Genomic DNA, 20,060 nt, shown 5'->3' with positions numbered 1-20,060 from the left:
CACAGGGTCTTAGTTAAACAAACGCTAAGGCCTTAACAACACTACAGCTAATGGACTCCTAAATAGAAATAATTATTGGGGAGAGTTATGAAAATAGCCTTGTCGAATCTACGCGTTAATTGGCTTTTAAACTTTAATTGAACAAATAATTACATACTGCCTCCATTCCAAGAGTGAGGGGCTATCATCTAAACGGGGCTAATAACATTCACACCTTCCCTAATTAGTCTACTTAAATTCTTCAGACGGGATTCAATTATCTGAAGCTATGATGTTTGTCATCAGGAGCAGGCCCCCTCCTCCTCTCCCTGGGGACCACATCACCGTCACGTGATCTATTGACATCTCGCGCTAACAAGCTCTCGCGTCATTACCCCTCTCAAGGTCAATGACGTCGTAATGGCGGCTTTCATACATCACGCGCTAATTAGTGACTCCTAGTTACTTTAATAGAAAGCGCCACTAATGTGCCAATTAACAAGTAATGACGAGAAGAAAAATAAGCGCCACATTTTTTTCAGTCAATTACTATTTCAGGTTTTTTTATGTAGTTAAATTGAGTTAAAACTGGTGAATGAACAGCACGTGTAGCGGGAGTATGAGAGCTACGCCATTCACGACACAATCGAGCTGGACGCAGATAAATGATAGCCGAAAGTACAGCTGGAAGAATGGAGATGAATATAAATAAAGTACACCTCTTTGTGGAAAAACGTTCCTCAAACACCACTGGAACCATTCCCTCACATCGCAATATAACAAAGAAGAGCTACATCGTAATAGAGATTATTGTTATATTATTTAAGATTATAAGTATGCGGGGATCTCATCAGAATGAGGCGAAGATTTTATATTTAATTGCGCTAGTGTGGTTACAGGGATACGTGACAAACAGTGGTCGAGTGTGTTGACGGACAATTAACATGGCAATGCTATTCCTAATTCTACCACGTCGGGGATGTAACAACCCTTTTCATTTGTTATTAATAACGTAGTATTGGGCAATGGTCAATGTCGCCATGTTCTTTGCTCCCGATAGACCAAGCGCGTGCAACGGACTTCAAAAAGCCTACATGTATTGCAAATGTAAACAGATGACGTATAGCTGGTCTTGTACGGGCATTTTGCTCAGTGCATATAACAATTATAATCGTTTATACGTACATCTATGTTAAACAGACAAAACATGAGCATAAGCTGCAGCGTCAAAGAAATATGACATCAGCTGTGAGTGTCACGCGTAAAACAACAGCTTTAATGGCATACTTGTATTATAGGGCGATTCTAAATTTCAATACATTTTGACGAGGTAGAATAGATATAATCAACATATGGTTATCCTGTGAGGCTTATCCTTTGAGGGTGCCATACTTTCAAAATAGTTGAAAGGAAAGAACTTGAACTCCAAGAAAGGCTTTGAAGTTCAAGACGGTCAGACTTGACGACAACGGAAATAGGTCCAAACTTCAAGACCGTCAAACTGAACAACGGAAATAGTCCAAAACTTAAAGACGGACAGACATGACAGCTGGATTATGTCCGAACTTCATGACGGTCAGACAAGACAATAGGAATATGTCTTAACTTTGGGATGGTCATACAAGACAACAGAAATAATTCTGACCGTCTTGAACATAAGACATGTTCCCATGAAATCAATGACGTACAGCAAACAAACTTTACAATCTGTATATTAACATATAACGTGTACATCATATTTTTATTTACCATTCTACGTAATGTTCACATCCTATATGAAGAGTTGTTTGCCCTTGACTAGCTGCTGGTTATCGATAGACATACTTAAAGAGTCCTCCGTTTCAAAGGTTTAAGTACAGCAGTAGAGAGTGAAACGTGTGGTTGGGAACGAGGATGTGCGCTGTTAATGGCTGTTTCGTTAGCAATCTACTTCTGGTCCAAACATACGGCAATTGAATCTGATTCTGTTGCCTTAGTTGTTCAAGCACTTTCTGAGAACGGCTGTCGACTATCACATTGTTTCTAAGTGTAAAGATAAATTAATACCCTCAAACATCTACACTTCAAAGAGATAGTCTCTGCCATAATATAGTCAGCATTTCAACAACTCAGGTTTAACGGGTATTGACGAAGTTTTACATAGTTATAGAGTTCATTATTCTTATATTGCAGAACCTGTATGTACAATAAATATGTGGGGATATGTTTTATACATCTGGGCAATTAACAGGAGTAAATTACGTTGTTGAAAAGAGTTGTACAATCTATCTTCCTCGCAGCTATGTAGATTGGCATCCAATTTTATCGACAGGTGTCAGAGATCTTGTAAAATCCGCTCACTTTATCCCGATCCGTGCCCCGTCACAACAGGCCTCGCTCGCCGGGTATTGTTGCTGCTTTTAATGAGCCACTTGACGGTGTTTGTGATTGGGTGTCACAGTGTCGCCTCGCCTTCATATACGTTAGTGTATATATACACAACCGTAATTGGTAATTAAAATGGAAATACGCTAAATAAGGCAAACAGATTTAAACGTAATTAACAATTTAATGACATTATTACAACTCCAAATCAAATTTGGTCAACAAAGAATGTTATTTATTTTAGTTGTTGCCCATTAGGCAATACGAGTGTCAGCTTTAATTGGAACTATTTAACTGTGGAGAGGAGACTTAGGCCCATTTCATACTGAATAATGTATTGGGTACATACAAATAGTGGATGTGTTATCAGTTTAATTAATCTCTCAACTCCGCCTAGCACTTATCCATTTCTACACACCATTTACTAATACCGTGTTAAATATTGCAGATCGTGTCCGAAAATGGTTGTCCAACAAAACTAATATTCAACACATCTGTAGAATGGTGACTCTTCTGATAATGACTAAATATGTAATTGTAACTTTAAATAGTTCTTCACATAGATGTCAAAGAAACAATTCACCGGTCAAAAGTACACATGAACCCCGTCCTGGTTATCCCCCATATATGGTCATGCATGTCATGGCCTGAAACTTTGGAACTGTCGTATTTGATTACTACTTCCGGTGTACGGTCAAATCCATTGTTCAATTTCCGGTTGAATGGAATTATAGATAGAATTATTCATCATCGACACAATGAGGACAGGATATGTTGTCATTTCATTCTTTTGAATAAAGGACTTTCTATAATATATTTATAGATCGTTCTCGTTGGGCTTTTGTCTTCACGTAATTATAATATAAGTATTCGTTTCCAACGTTTTCATAAAGGTGTCATCACCAAAACGAGATAACATTACACGCAGATGGTCGACTGTAGAATAATCAAGATCGTGCACAAATCACATGTATGGGAACAAATTAGTATATTACTGTTGTTTGCTATCGAATTTCGGGTTTATTTATTTATGAATGAACAGACAAATTCGGTGACACTGGGATTGTATTATGGCCATATGACTCCGATGTAGTTCGGTCCATTGACGTTCACATCAAAGCGTGTCGTTGCTGTATCACTGTTCGATCGTCTGTTCAGTCAGTGATATGTCATACCCATAAAACAGCGGCCAGTTGAATGTCAGACTCACACCAAACCCGATACGACGTCTCACCGTACCGATAGACATGACTGCCATCACACGTCCATTATTATTGAGTGCTTTGTTATATTGCTTTGATATTGAGACAATGCTTCTGTAGTGATATTATAACCTAGTACGGCATAGGGGAACGAATACATGATGTAACCTTGTACGGTACGACGACATAGGGGAACAGACACACGATGTTTAACCTTGTACGGTACGACGGCATAGGGGAACAGACACATGATGTTTAACCTGCATAGGGGAACGAACATAGGGGAACAGACACACGATGTTTAACCTTGTACGGTACGACGGCATAGGGGAACAGACACATGATGTTTAACCTTGTACGGTACGACGGCATAGGGGAACAGACACATGATGTTTAACCTTGTACGGTACGACGACATAGGGGAACGAATACATGATGTAACCTTGTACGGTACGACGACATAGGGGAACAGACACATGATGTTATACTTGTACGGTACGACGGCATAGGGAAACGAATACATGATGTAACCTTGTACGGTACGACGACATAGGGGAACAGACACATGATATAACCTTGTGCGGTACGACGACATAGGGGAACAGACACATGATGTTTAACCTTGTACGGTACGACGGCATAGGGGAACGAATACATGATGTAACCCTGTACGGTACGACGGCCTAGGGGAACGAATATATGATATAACCTTGTACAGTACCACGGCATAGGGGAACGAATACATGATGTAACCCTGTACGGTACGACGGCCTAGGGGAACGAATACATGATGTACCCTTGTACGGTACGACGACATAGGGGAAAAGACACATGATATAACCTTGAACGGTACGACGACATAGGGGAACAAATACATGATGTAACCTTGTACGGTACGACGGCCTAGGGGAACGAATACATGATGTAACCTTGTACGATACGACGGCATAGGGGAACAGACATATGATGTAACCTTGTACGGTACGACGGCATAGGGGAACGAATACATGATGTAACCTTGTACGGTACGACAGCATAGGGGAACGAATACATGATGTAACCTTGTAGGGTACGACGGCGTAGGGGAACGAATATATGATATAACCTTGTACAGTACCACGGCATAGGGGAACGAATACATGATGTAACCTTGTACGGTACGACAGCATAGGGGAACGAATACATGATGTAACCTTGTAGGGTACGACGGCGTAGGGGAACGAATATATGATATAACCTTGTACAGTACCACGGCATAGGGGAACGAATACATGATGTAACCTTGTACGATACGACGGCGTAAGGGAACGAATACATGATGTAACCTTGTACAGTACGACGACATAGGGGAACGAATACATGATGTAACTTTGTACGGTACGACGGCCAAGGGGAACGAATACATGATGTAACCTTGTACGATACGACGATATAGGGGAACGAATACATGATGTAACTTTGTACGGTACGACGGCCAAGGGGAACGAATACATGATGTAACCTTGTACGATACGACGATATAGGGGAACGAATACATGATGTAACTTTGTACGGTACGACGGCCAAGGGGAACGAATACATGATGTAACCTTGTACGGTACGACGACACAGGGGAACGAATACATGATGTAACCTTGTACGGTACGACGATTTGGGGAACGAATACATGATGTAACCTTGTACGGTACGACGATATAGGGGAACGAATACATGATGTAACCTTGTACGGTACGACGGCGTAGGGGAACGAATACACGATGTAACCTTTTACGGTACGATGGCGTAGGGTAACGAATACATGATGTAACCTTGTACGGTACGACGACATAGGGGAACAGACACATGATGTAACCTAGAACGGTACGACGACACAGGGGAACGAATACATGATATAACCTTGTACGGTACGACGACACAGGGGAACGAATACAAGATGTAACCTGGTTCACATGGTGTAACCTAGAACGATACGACAGCATAGGGGAACGAATACATGATGTAACCTTGTACGGTACGACGACACAGGGGAACAGACACATGGTGTAACCTTGTACGGTACGACGGCATAGGGGAACAGACACATGATGTAACCTTGTACGGCACGACGACATAGGGGAACGAATACAAGATGTAANTAATAAGCACATGTGGGGAAAGTAATGTAAAAGCACGATGAAGGCAAGATACATCATAAACACGAGGATGGCATGTTATATAATTACAACGAGAGAGGCAAGGTTTGTAATTAGCACGAGGTAGGCAAGCTACATCATTAGCACGAGGTAGGCAAGCTACATCATTAGCACGAGGTAGGCAAACTACATCATTAGCACGAGGTAGGCAAGCTACATCATTAGCACGAATGAACACCATTGTTGCGAAGGAGGGACGATACCTATTTTGAAGAAGACGACAAGATGCATAATTTATCTAGACGTAGATTAAGTGCATTGTTAACACATACATCCCTGGCACGATGGCAGAAATGGGCATCAAATGCACGAGAGCAAAAATGGACATCACTGACACGTGGGCAAAAATAGACCTCAAAAGAACAAGGCCAGAAATGGACATCACTATCACTGGCACGAGGGAGTCAGGCTACGTCATCGATATGAGGGAAGCAAATTGCTTTGTTGGCAGGTGGAAGTGAGGACAACAGCATATCGTCAGTACGAGAAATGAAGGGAGAACAGGTCAGTGTCGGCATGATGGAGGAATTAAGGAAGAGAGAGGCAATAAATAGGGGAAATATTTCATACGTCATAAGGAGGAGAAAAGACTCATTTTTAAATGAATAACCTTGAACCATAAAAGTGACCACTGGTCAAGGGTTTTCTTTATTAGTGACGAGCATATTGATGAAATATTGGGTAAATGATTAAGATTTATCAGGACTGTCAACACTGTCAGATGTGTTGTACTTAGATGAAGAGATGATCGATAGTTATCGATCTATTGATTTACACCATGTACTGATTGATTGGTGAAATGTGGGTCAATAGTCTTATCATAGATCGGCACGCTAGTAACTGACGACATTGGCAGGCGTTGATGGATTACAACTAAAGAGTTAGCCTCGAGCCCAAAGTGGCTTGGAGGGTTTTAGCCCGATACACTCGTGTCAAACGTTCTAAATAGTTGTTTGTAGAATATATCGTGGTAACCGATTATAATGGTATTGGTTTAGGACATACATATTGACATAACGTATTAAGTTAGAACCTTAACAATACTTAACGTTAGTCACATCCTGTTTGTGTGTGACCCCAGGGATCTTGCGCTAAACACCGACACCAAAATTAAACATATACGATAACTGACAGGTAAATTACTCCCAATACTAACCTCCCGTCCCATCTTATTAGTTATGTCTATTTTTAGTAATTTAATTGAACTATTGTTTCCAAAGAAATTTAAACATATTACTGGTATTCGATGGATCAGCATGTAATGTCATGTGCGTATGAAATAAGTGGAATATATAAGTGATAACCTCATGTTTAATTCAATCGAGACAGTTAATTAATTACGGGTTATTTCTCATTAAATACCACATAACCACTAGATATCAGCTGACGTCACAGTGTCGACTGATTAAGTATCAACTGGCAGAGACAAATTAACTCAATGAAACAGATTAGCAAATCAATGTCAAAGTTTAATCTAAATCGACCACAATTTGTTACTGTTATCGCAGGATCTGCCAATCAAACGACCTCGGAGATTAACTTGTTTGAAATATATTAAATTTGAGGAGCTAAAATTAAATATATGAACCTATTATGCATACGATAAATCATTCAATATTTAAGTTTAATATACAACAAAAAATGTTCAACCTTTTGCTATTTTGAAATCTTCATTTTAAACAGGTGCATTTGTTTCAGGTAAAATGTCATTGTGCGAGTCTTCGGCATTTACGTGTTACGAACCTTCGATGTGACAGCCATTTCAGCGATCACACTATCGCGGGGTTATAATAACCACGTACCGTACGGTAAACCTATGGCAGTATTTAGCCACAGTGAGAGACGATGCCTTGAAGACAATCTGTGCCCGACGAGAAACTGTTAGCAAGGACTGACACATGTTCAAGCTATTAAGAACTCCATTAGTTTTGTAAATAAACCACCACATCAAATGGAGAAGGAAATTGCATAATTATCCATTTTAATCCACGTCGCTTGTCAACTTCACTCTCCTGTTTGTATAGCAGATAACACTCTTAATGGTAATTTTCAAAATGGCTTATTCCAACATGAACGGATCTGTCTACAAAGAGATAATTACGGAGGTTGGTAAGTCGTCGTTCATGGTAGATGTATACGGTCTTTTATTTCCTTATCTCCGAAGTGTTACGTTAAGTAACAGCGATCAGCCTTCATTAGATGTGTGTGTAATTACGAGCGAGTTGTAAGTGGAGGGTCGTGTAAATGGGGGTTCACGCGAGTAGAGGCCTAATGCGTGTGTTTTACTCGTCCTGGGCCCGACCCGCGTGGTGTGAAAACAGACATGTTGAAAGCACTTTGTACAGGAATAGCTCGGACGTTGATATCTAAACACACTAAAATACTCCAGGCTGTGTTCGACGTTTTATTTCATTATTCCATAATTTTTGTATTTGGTTTCCCTGAAAGTAATTTCTTCATTGCAGAATAAGAATGTCTATTAGATACGTCTACAGTACTCTAATCAGCCTAGCGGTATACCGTCCTACTGCCCGACAAATACATGGTACAAATGTAGCGTCACTAATGTACGCCAACGCCAAGCCGTCTAATATAGACAAGCGGCTGGGTTAATTGTTTTGTCCGTGAAAGCTAAAACGTTTCCCTTTCTGTTTAATATTTAATCTTTTATGTTTTAAAAACAAATAGTGTAAAAAGCATGTTCAACCGTACTTACCTTGAAGTAGGTATTTTAAAGGTATATCTATAACTTTGAAAGAAAGAAACAAATTATATTACCTATTACCCTTGCGCGAGTTTAAAAGGATAACGTATTTTTGTAAAAGTAGTTTAAGAGTTTTGGTGTCGTGAATAATAAACTAACGTCATCTTCACGAATAACAATAAAGCGAGAAAGTGCGAGATCTAGACAATTAATACCCAACCTTAGTGTCACGAACCACAAGTGTACCTTCAGTTCCTAATTACTGATCTCATAAATTACAACCACGAAGAAAAATAATAAAGATGTATTTGAGAGAAGACCACTACATAAAGATGGCATTTCTGAGGAGGAACCTACACACGAGCTGGCTGTCAGGCAGTACCTGTGTTATATACAAGATCGCTCAACTAAATTACACTAGCTGGAGGAATCTTTGCAATTTAACAAAAAAATACCATTCTCATTTCATGGAACGTGAATTATAACATCTAAACAAACGATACATTTGAAGCATTAGTTTATCGTTAGCTGGTGAAGCGCGTGGTTGTGTACTATCCTATAGCGATCGTTACAAACTTTGATTCAAAGTTTTATAATTATACGTTATACCATGTAACCCACGTAGCGACATCCAGCCTTATAAAATATTGCTGGTTCGTGATTATTTTGAGAATTTACCAGTCTCTGTATTGGATTGCTATAGGGTTACTCTGTCATTAATTTCTTCATCTTTCCTCATTAAGAATTGGTCTTTGATTAAGTGTAATTAATTGACCAGTTTGAGGAGGGAGACTCCCCGTGGGGTACCGTATCCACAAGCTTAGCATGGTATGATAATTAAGCTACTCCGTTAATAGTATGCAAAGCTCTGTGAAGATGAAATGACTTATTTAATTATTTAACCACCGGTAACCAAATCGATACTGTTATTATTATACTCGAAACATCACGTATTTTCTGCAGTAAATATATGTATATCGCCATTAATTCGACCCCTGTGTTACTATGGGTCTGGGCTAGATACGGTTATTATTACTTGGTACACGAAATAATGTTCACCATACTGTCCGTTCGTCCATCACAAGACATTTACTTGTCCATTACGCAGGCCCGTTCCCGTACCGATAGCGACACTACTCCAACAGATAGTACGCATTATTACAATTTGTGTCTTATTCGTTCCATTAATTTTTCGGTTTCTAATTTCGCCATTCGTTGTAAATGTAAATGGAATCATGCCATGGTCCATTACAGTATCAAAGAGCTCTGTTAAAGGGAAGTAACTATTATTGGTTGAACCACTTAATGCTAAATGAATCGATAAAAAACATAAGACTATTATTATAATTGAGTTTGATGAAAACCTATTAGGACTGTGACGTCATTTCCGCCATTTTATGCCCAGTGTCCTTCCAATATTATGATTACTTCAGCGATATCCGCAACTGTTTGACTATACATATTTTGAAATGAACCAGGTAACCCCCGGACCGATGAAGAGTTCTGAGGTTTCCTTGATGAGCCAGGGCGCATTTAATGGTTTCTAGATCCAATAACCCATTAAATTTCTACCTCCCTTTACACATGTCCTGGGTCGGGCAGAGGGAGCAGACGTGGACTTTAACCCTCACAAGATAAACACCAATTAATAGCACTTTCAGCTTTTATTGTGGGCCATATGGCTCGCTCTCTACTGTAGCATTTGGTTCTCGTCAGTACAGCGTTCGACATGTTTACACTATTTCCTTAGCGGCAAGCATGAGTTAATTTAATTGACGTATGTACAAACGAGAGGAATGGTCCAATTTATGGCCTGCAATCAAGGTTATATAGACTTTCTAACCTTTAGTCACAAACGGTAAACCTTTTGAGCGAGTAATGGTCTATGCATTGAATTAGATGTCCTTCTCGTCTGAACGCCATTGCATCGTGTCTATGCCGTGAATTCGTTCGATCTATGTTGCATTCCGACACGCAATAGAACACAACATACGAAACAAATATGAAGAATCCTCTTCTTGTGGTGCTTCGTTAGTCCATACCAGTGATTAAGAAATCTGGTAGGGCACAGTTTCATCATCACTTAATCAATCACCAATGTAAGCAAGTATGGTTTCCACCGTACAAACAGCCGGTACCTTAGTTTCCACAACATGCACTTCCGATTGGTTGTCAGATTCCTGACCAAGAAATTAAGTCACAGAAGGATAAAACCGAGGCAGCGTTCAAAATACATGGACAGTTTATTGGTGAGCATTTTATATCATAATCCATAGAGTAACATTGTAAGTGTATGTATCGCAGTGTCACGTGATCATGTATAATCATGTGTTCAATAATCCATCGGTAACAGGTCAATCAACATTTAACAAAATTATTTCTCCATTACAAATAAATAATCGTTTATCAAACAGAAAAAAAAGTGTACGCCATTTTGTCGAGACTCAACCCTACCACCAAAATAATGAAGACACTTGTCAAAAACAGGGCGGAAACAAAAACTGCCAAAACAGTGCAAAACAAGGACTGCGATATCTTTTCATTTCCAAATATATCAGAAAATGTGAACTATACATTACTGAACGCTTTTTCATAGAAAATATAGTATATGGAATATTCTATAAAATACTAATGAATTGATCATGAATCAATTCGTAATTTTAGCCCTCACATAATCATTTCCCATTACCGTAAAGCACTGCTCTCGGAGGTAACAGCCTGCTTTACAAAAGACTAGATTATTCAGATTTAAATCGATTAAAAAGAGGCAATTGTGCCTTTAGTTTTACAACTAAACCGTTTTTTCTATTTCCAATTATCGAATTAAGTCTGCATTACGTGACATGCGCCGATACTGAGCGCGTATGTGGCGTCAGTCTCCAATTAATGAGTAAACAGGCCACCAGTGTCATTCCGCGAATCTTTTGATTATATTTTTTATCCAAATCGCATCTTTAGTTTTACAAACTTGAAATTAGACCATGTTCTATGAATCAATAAGTAATAAATAACAACATTTTAACTAACAATACAATTATGTACGTGTTATACAGCCAATAGGATGAAAATACAATGCTCAATAAACCGGAAGTAAATTATGCTTACACTTCCGGTTACACGAGACCAAGATTTAATTTTGTATTCTAACTTAAACAAAATACAGTGATGGTAAGTAAACCAATAAGAACGGATAACGAGAAAGACATTACACATCCTCCTAATAAAGAAAGAATATTATGCAGAAACGAGTTCAATATATAATGAGATATGAAAATGTTTCCTAAGAAATTAAATGGATTGCGTTGATCTTATGAGGAGTTCTAGCGTGCTACTACCCTGTACCTTGTGGCTCCCCCTAGCGGATCCCATCACGTGACCTTTCATAACTTTGGGATAGTCCTGTTCACACAATAGTCCGCCATTGAAAATACTGAACCGGTCGCCGGTGGAAAGCTGGTTGTGACACGTGACACATTTGAAGCACTTGACATGGTACACATTTCCTTGGGCCTTCATAACAAACTCACTAGCCGGAATACTTTGGCCACACGCCGAACACGATCCGCTGGAACCGAATAACCTGCAAAAATTAGAAAATGAAATTCAAAATGAAAATATCATCAAATTTAGCATTCCGTATCAATAACATTATCATAAATATGTAAATAGTAACACGGACCCTATCGAAGTCGAAGTCTTTGGAATCTGAATAAAATAGCAAGAGGTTCGATTTTTTTCTGATATGCATCGACACCGTAAAAACGCTCTATCTAAATAAGTTAAGATAAGGAAAATATCTAAATAATGTAAGGTAAGGGAAATAACTCTCAACCTAAATAATGTAAGGTAAGGAAAATACCTAAATAATGTAAGGTAAGGGAAATAACTCTCTACCTTAATAAGTTAAGATAAGGAAAATACCTAAATATTGTAAGGTAAGGGAAATAACTCTCTACCTAAATAAGTTAAGGGAAGGGAAATAACTCTCTATCTAAATAAGTTAAGGGAAGGGAAATATATGTGCCAGTTTATTCGTGACTTTTCACTTTTCTTGAACTTAATGAATGGATTTATGAATTATATATATGTTGACATTTCTTGATAGTTTTCAAATTCATAATTTCGCTTATTCCCTAGGCGTGTCGTGGCTGAGTTATCTTTCGAGATCGTGCGATTTGTTCCCCAGCGAACACAACTAATGGGGGCGGTACTTTTATGGTCTAAACTTATATATATTACATAGGACCTAGTGGTGTGATCTATAAAAAGGCTGTGTTAGTAAATATTACATTACACTAATAGAATAACTAATAACGGAGACCCTTGATTTCTACGGAAATTTCAAACGATTTATTCTGCAGCGTAAGTATCTATACACCTAGGGAATCGACAACAAAGTGATGTTATGAATATTCATAAGGTGTTTTTGGTACTTCTGTCTTTTTCCGGTTCTATGCTCATCATAGCCATTCTGGAAATGTTACGATTATGGTTTTAAAACATCGCCCTTTTAACGAAAATCAATATTTAATAATGAGAATGTATAAAATATTGATCAACCATTTTGATATATTTTTCCAGGTTGGGTATAGGATTTTAAATTGACATCGCGTAATGGATAAGAACCTTTTAGAACTGTTCAAACTTTTGCAAGTAGTGGTAATTGTGTTTATAACGATTTTAGTTACGGTATAATAACAGACTTTTATTTTGTCTCATACAGTTTCCTAATTAAATATTCTTAATTTTGCATACGCGTGTTCGAAAACAATTTAGAATGGAAATGAATACTAAAACATATTCTATTTTTTTCATGAATTGTTTAAAAGCATAATAACCGTAGGGCTCGGTATAGAGTTAAGTGCTTCGGGTTCGTTAAAGTGGTTTGTTAAAACAGTAAATGGCACCACAAACAGCAATGCAATTGTAACTACATATACATGTTCACATGTGGCTACGGACTAAAACACAACTGACCAAGTTACCAAATATACAAATTGTCGCAAAGCAAAAAACACGCAGGGCGTGGCATTACTGGTCATGGTACATGTATTCTCATTATCCAGTGAACAAATATGGCGATGTCCGATTTTGCAGATGGGTTGTCTAATTGTCTTTTACCCTAAATGTATCTATTAAGCCAGGTCACAATTCTTTATTCATATGTCTGTGAAACACAGGAAATTTCAAAATAGTATCAATTGCAAAATGTATATATTATTCAGCATTGCAGTGTATGTTTTTGCTATCCCAGACACGGGAACGCAAGCTTCACGTTTATTTCAACCACAAGCAGGGTCGTTAGAGTGCTATATAACTAGGATACAATACAACCACTTTTTGCTGTGTTTTTATATAAAATTAAAGAGATTTTTCCAATTCCTGCATAATGTCAGAACGGAAAACAAGACCTGTAACTGTCAAAAGGCATTTAGAAATATAATATGTATGCGTAGAAAAGCATGAAATTATGGCAAATTTTATCAAGGGGCGGACTAATGGAGTCCTGTGGAGAAGAAGGCTGTACGTTATAAAAGTCCATTGACGTGCCCAACATAAGGTTTCGGACGCTAAGTGACACGGACCTGGCTTATATCAGGCTGTCTCTATGGGGTACAGCGTATCCGGTGCCGCCGGCTCGGTTCCGAACTTCAATCTGAGTAAGTGCATTTAAACATCACAGAAATGTCATTTCACGAAGACACCAAAAAGCTAGTGCGTACAAGTCTTAAGAACATAACCGATATGCTACTTTACTGTGATATTGATGTCTCCTTTCCAAAAATTTCATCAGCATTGTTAGCACTTAAGGATCCCTGCCCCATAGCAGGCGAAATACCTGAAATCCCTGCCCCATAGCAGGTGAAATACCTGAAATCCCTGCCCCATAGCAGGCGAAATACCTGAAATCCCTGCCCCATGGAAGGCGAAATACCGGACAGTCTTAATTAAACTAAATTAAGGATCCCTGTCCCATTGTGTGTAAAACACATTAGTTTTCCATACATACGGTAACCTACCCTTAATTTTGTTTCGACATGCAAATTAACTGCAGTGGAGTTAGGCCACCACTGATTATGTGGATCATTTGGTTAAAGCGGTCGATTGTAATGGGGGTGCAAGGTTCGAATCCAGGCCTAGCTTCCTGTAGTTTTACTCTCATATCGTTGTGGTTTGTTTTTATTCGGTTTTTCATGAAAGGTATGGCTTTCTCTTATGGAGTGATTTATTAAATCTATTTCCATGACCCCCATGATGATATACATAATGGTAATTAAGAGACCTAGATGAACCACATTTCCCCAGTACGGAGATTATAAGGCAACAATCTCATAATCCTAGGTTACCACATGTACCGGATAAACCCGATCAAAGCACAGGTCACAATTCACCATGAAGCCCACACATTTGTTTGTTCGGATCCAGTGCCAATACTGGATCATACTGTAGTTATTACTTATAAGACCTATATACAACTTAACATATATATAAAACTTGACAAACTGACTTTCAGCCATTCTTACCGCTTCTACACTGATATACATACACGGCACATAATCTTAAATTAATGGTCGCATTTCAGAGGTATTACTAGATACAGCTATAGCTGCAGTTTAACAGTTAAAGGAAAGGATACAGAGAAATATCTATATCTAGTGGATGTGGTCTAGACACCAACGTGATCGGCCATCAGGAAGAAGAAAATAACCTTCCTGGCGATAACGGATAACTAGTATGAAAGTAACAGAATTCAGGTCTACTGCCGTCACCAGTAACTGCTATTATTGTTTTTCCGATTTCAGTTTTCCGATATTGTGATGGTCAAAAAACAAAGCTAGTTGACACTTTGTTCTCATTGGCCAATATGTGCAGTGCTTTGCGCCGGGTTAGATTAAGTATCAGTAAGAGGTATCGCTGCCAACAAATAAGTCGTGTATATCCCCTCTGTTTTTATTCTCTTTATTTCCTCCAAAATGAAGATTCGCCGCAGCAGATGTTGCACGACTAACTCGATATACGCCATCTTGTTGATGACATATGCAGACTAAATCTCCGGTAATCCGCCGTGTACCTGTTGTTTTCTCTTATATTCACTTGGGAATGAACGCAACAAGAGCGGCCCTAAAGTCTGAATAACTTGTATTGTCTTTACTTGGTCGAATATGGTACATGTATGTCAAAATAATGCAAACTGAGAACAGGCAACAAAAAGGTAATCAAAAGTGCTTTAAACATGTACCCTCATTATATTAAGCCTCAAACCCTACGATAGCCTTTTAGTGTTTTACTTCCACAATTAGGATCCGGTCCTGGTGGGAGTCTTCGGCAGTATTTTTCAGTGAGGGAGCACTATGAAGTCGGCATCAGTTCCGCGCTATCACAAGAAGAAAAACACGAACATAGCGCAGCCGCCTAAAACACACACGCGTACACTACACGCATGTATCTTGTACACATGGGAGGCCGTCCTTAAATGACCATAGCTGTTGATAGGACGTCAAACAACACTAAACCAAACCAAACCCGTCCTGTGTCATCCACGATCAACATAAGCTCACGTGTCCTTCGAGACACAGGGACATGAGAATCAATCACGGGATGTATGATGTGTAGGCGCTGTTATTTACCGTTTAGGGGTTTGTATGGTGCTGAACTGGATAGATTTCGCTCCGAAAAATTACTTAAGTCTACACAGCTGTAGCGCAGTGTAAATGTAATGCAGTGGTGAAATGTAAATAATCCGAGGACTGGATTCTCGCCTTCAATAGAATTACAGACGTCTGCTGCGGAAATATACCTTAGCTGCCTGGCTTTCGTATCCATTAGGATCGGAAACGGCCTGATCTTCCACTAACTTGTCGCCTTATACCACAGCCTTACCACATAGTGGCGATAAAAGAAACCGTCGCCATTAATGCGTTCGTTTTCTTTATCGTCAAAACGTTAGCTTCCTAAAATCTAGGTCAGGAGTATGCATGGTGAGGTTGTTGACCATTAGTTTTAAAAAATAATCTCTAAGCATCCTAAATAACCCCTTCGTAATTACACGTTCCGCCTTGTCTCAGAAGGAGATAAGTAAATGACAACGACGTGTGTCGTTAATCTTTTGGGATGATGTACAGGGTCATTCAATTTTACGGATTGCTGATTTTGATAATAGTGAAGACTACAGTCGGTAGCCCACTGAGCGGGGTAAATCATTTAAATGATTGTTAACGTGTTGAAAAGGTAGGCGTACCCATAAATGATTTGATAAGAATAATGATGAGGAACTGACAATGGCCACCGTCTTTGTGGGTCTTGCTGGGTTGTGTCAGATTACACCACATCAACGGAGTTCCAGCACAAATTGAACAAGATGAAAAGCGATATTACAGAAAGATAATTTAACACTTTCGGATTGAAAGGTGTACATATATTGAGTATAAATAACGACTGTGTGTCGGTTTGTGGGACTAGGCAAGTCCGCGATGGGGATATTCACCCCAAAATTTTACACTTGTGACGTCCATCTTAACCAAAGTATTGTACTTCCATCAATCTTCTGATCAAAGACCCTCCCCCAACCCCCACCCCTAACACATACACTCATTACTAGATACTAGACCAGTGCCCTGATTTACTGGCTATTATCTATTGTACTTTTTCCTTATTCCCAAGTTACCGAAGAACATTAAAGTAAGAGACATCAACCTTTTTTTGCATGCCAAGAACTATATATTTCTTGTTAGTAGCTCGCCATCTATCCGCATTGAGCCGAATAGCCATTGAGTGCTACAGCTGTGACATCCGGGTACTTCCCACGTGCATGGAAGTGGTCACCGCTCTGACAACCTTGACAAACTACACGTGCATTACAGCTATCCGTCCCCGTCACGATACCATGAAAACAGTTCCCTCGTTTACATTAATATCCGTCAACAAACATACAACCCGTCATGTCCCCGAAACCCGAGCTCTTAATCACGGGTCGTATAGGTATTGAACCCTATACAATCCGTATAGCGTCGTCTCCCACAGAGTGACAGAATACCAATCCCCATACACCAGCTTTGTAATACACAAACTAAAGGGCATTTTAATTAATTAAAGCTACTTAATTGTGTACAACTACAACAGAAAGCCGTGATCACGACAACATAAAGCAGGCTAATAACATGTTTTAATAATCCCATATTAATAAATGGAGTGTCCTTGAATGGTAGGTTATCTTAGGTCAGTAACGAAGCGAGCCGAGCCGTGACGTCACATGTAATAGCCCTATAGCGGCGTCTGTTCATTAATAAACCTTAGGTTACCTCCATATTGAAAATAGCTTTACCGTCAGATGTATCCGTTCTCACGAAAACAACCCGGAATTTCTATACCACAATGGAGACGACAAACGACTGTTCTGAAACATTCAAAATTGATCTTTTCGTGGTCATTTCCGTTCCATGCCGTTTAATTGAATCGGTCTTAATTGGTATCCAACCTACTCACTTCGATATAATTGTCATGATCATTAAGGTATAAGTAATGCCTGTTTATATGCTGACTATTGATCTGGGTATAATTAATTTTCAGGCAGACAAGCTACCGAATATTAAGTTCCCGCTTGTCAAAACCAATTAAGCCTGCCGTTAAGGGAAGAAAAACATCCGCACATTTGCAAAGCAAGATTGTCAATAGGCCTTATGTGTGATATCGGAATTTGTAGATAAAATGCTGGAGGCAAGTCTTGCTTCAGGATATCACAACACATGTCATAAATTTCAATTCTTTTATCTAGAGCTGGCGCTAATCTTAAAACCTAATTTGAAACAAAAGCAAAAGTACACCGACCGGCACGCAAACAGAGACCGGCATTTTCAATCGATAACAATCGGGCGTAGTTACTTCCCTTGTGGAACGGCAAACGTTGCGCAGCACGGCAAGCGAAAGCTTTCAAGTAACGAACCTACAAATTCTGGTGAAAAATTGTTTCTACAAAGGCTGGCTGCATTACCTGTATATAAGTTTGAGTTTTAGGCCAAGATGTGGCACAACTATAATGATGCACATTATCACTGTGTTTGAAGGTCATCGCCAATACATAGACAACTGACCAACGCTACGACGGAGTATACATGTATCATCGGACACGGGCTAGCTGTAGGTCAAGATACAGCTAGTGTTAATGCTAGGATTAATTCACTAGATATAGAAGAATAACTTTGATAATTACCAAGATCGTTCACGATTTAACAATGACACAAGCGACCGGCACACAGATGTCTCAGCCCCTGGAGGGACGAGAAGCGCGTGTCCACGAGTACCCGTCAATTGGGTTGACATAATTAATTTCACGGTGCTGACAACAGAGCTCTCCGGTACACGGGGCGTGCCCTTTTGGGTCTGGGCTAACTGACAGTACTACAAATATTGACATCGAGGAAGTACAATAATGAATTGTGAGCCGCCATTAATGGAGCGTACTCCCAGGAATAAAACCGTTACATGTACATGATTACTAACATCAATTATTTAGATCAGACCATTGGCTAATTAATTCCAGTGTCTGCGAGAAATTTCTTCCAAGTATGGATTTGTATCCCGAATCTCAACCCCACCACCAACATCGCCCTATGTGCCTTGTTTGTTTTAATAACAATAAGTGACACAGCTGTATCCAAACGCAGATTTTTGTTTTAATATTTAGAACTCGATAGTTGTCAAGAATTTAATTATACCAAGCACAAGTTTCATTTCGTAGTTTATTTCATTATCGCACTGGGATGAAAGAGAAATTTAGATAAGTTTTAACAATTTAGATGTTATTTCCCTGTCTTGAACCCCAATAAAGCAATTTAGTGTTAACATGAGGAGATGATTGTGATAATGTCCGATTAATCAGGCCTACCGCTGTATAAATTGATTTGATATGGACCCTGTGTCTACAGAGGTGAATTAAATCTCGCACACCAATCCCTCCCGTTCGACCGTGTCACTGATACAAACTACTGATGTCACAGATAATAAAATCATTTTAATTCCATTTTTTTGTTCTAAACGGTGACCATTACATCTGTGTTTTGTACTGATGTTTTCATTTTACGTTAACCAATTTGATGACAGTGTCGTATTATTTGGCTCATAATGACAATGATGCACGGTCCTAGGTTTGTACACAATCAAATAATTCCTTCCGCATGGCGCCAACTAACCAGGAAGTAGTAAATATAGGACAAATTAAAAACAGGAAGTTGAAATAATTATAAATATACTGGAACTGTTGGGAAGATATGGTTTTTAAAGATAAATCTAAAAAGAGTTTAAATACGTTAAAATTTGGTGTTTTTTAAGCAAATAATGGGAGATGCACGTGTGTTGAAAATATTAAGAGCGTATTCGATTTGAAAAGAAAATTTCGTGTTGTGAGTATGTCGGATCATTTATCAAAAACGTAGGTAAACCTATGCTATCTGCCATGAATCTCTCAATTTAGCACGTCTGGTAGATACTTTCGTGAAATTTTATTATCTGTTGTACGATAAAAATAAACATTTTATATCAATAAACGCTAAGCAGTCGCCATATAGCCTATACCGAGTTTGTTTCGTTGCTGTAGACTCCACAAAGTTAATGGAAAACGAAAGT

General features: G+C 39.0%; 1 protein-coding gene across 2 annotated transcripts in view; it reads right to left on the bottom strand.

The window, feature by feature from the left end:
* LOC110464863 (LIM domain transcription factor LMO4.1-like) overlaps positions 1–20,060 on the bottom strand; it is a 36,184-nt gene that overhangs the window by 7,049 nt on the left and 9,075 nt on the right. The window contains exon 3 of one of the 2 annotated variants that reach the window (XM_021520310.1): positions 11,784–12,021. In XM_021520310.1, the coding sequence (XP_021375985.1) occupies positions 11,784–12,021 (238 nt within the window). Of the gene's footprint in view, positions 1–10,661; positions 12,022–20,060 lie in introns of those variants that run through there. The other variant, XM_021520308.1, reaches the window with a different exon arrangement.

The sequence above is a fragment of the Mizuhopecten yessoensis genome, unplaced genomic scaffold, assembly GCF_002113885.1.
Source record: "Mizuhopecten yessoensis strain PY_sf001 unplaced genomic scaffold, ASM211388v2 scaffold11039, whole genome shotgun sequence".
NCBI classification, from domain to species: Eukaryota; Metazoa; Mollusca; class Bivalvia; order Pectinida; family Pectinidae; genus Mizuhopecten; species Mizuhopecten yessoensis.
This window is presented reverse-complemented; position numbering and strand designations above follow the sequence as displayed.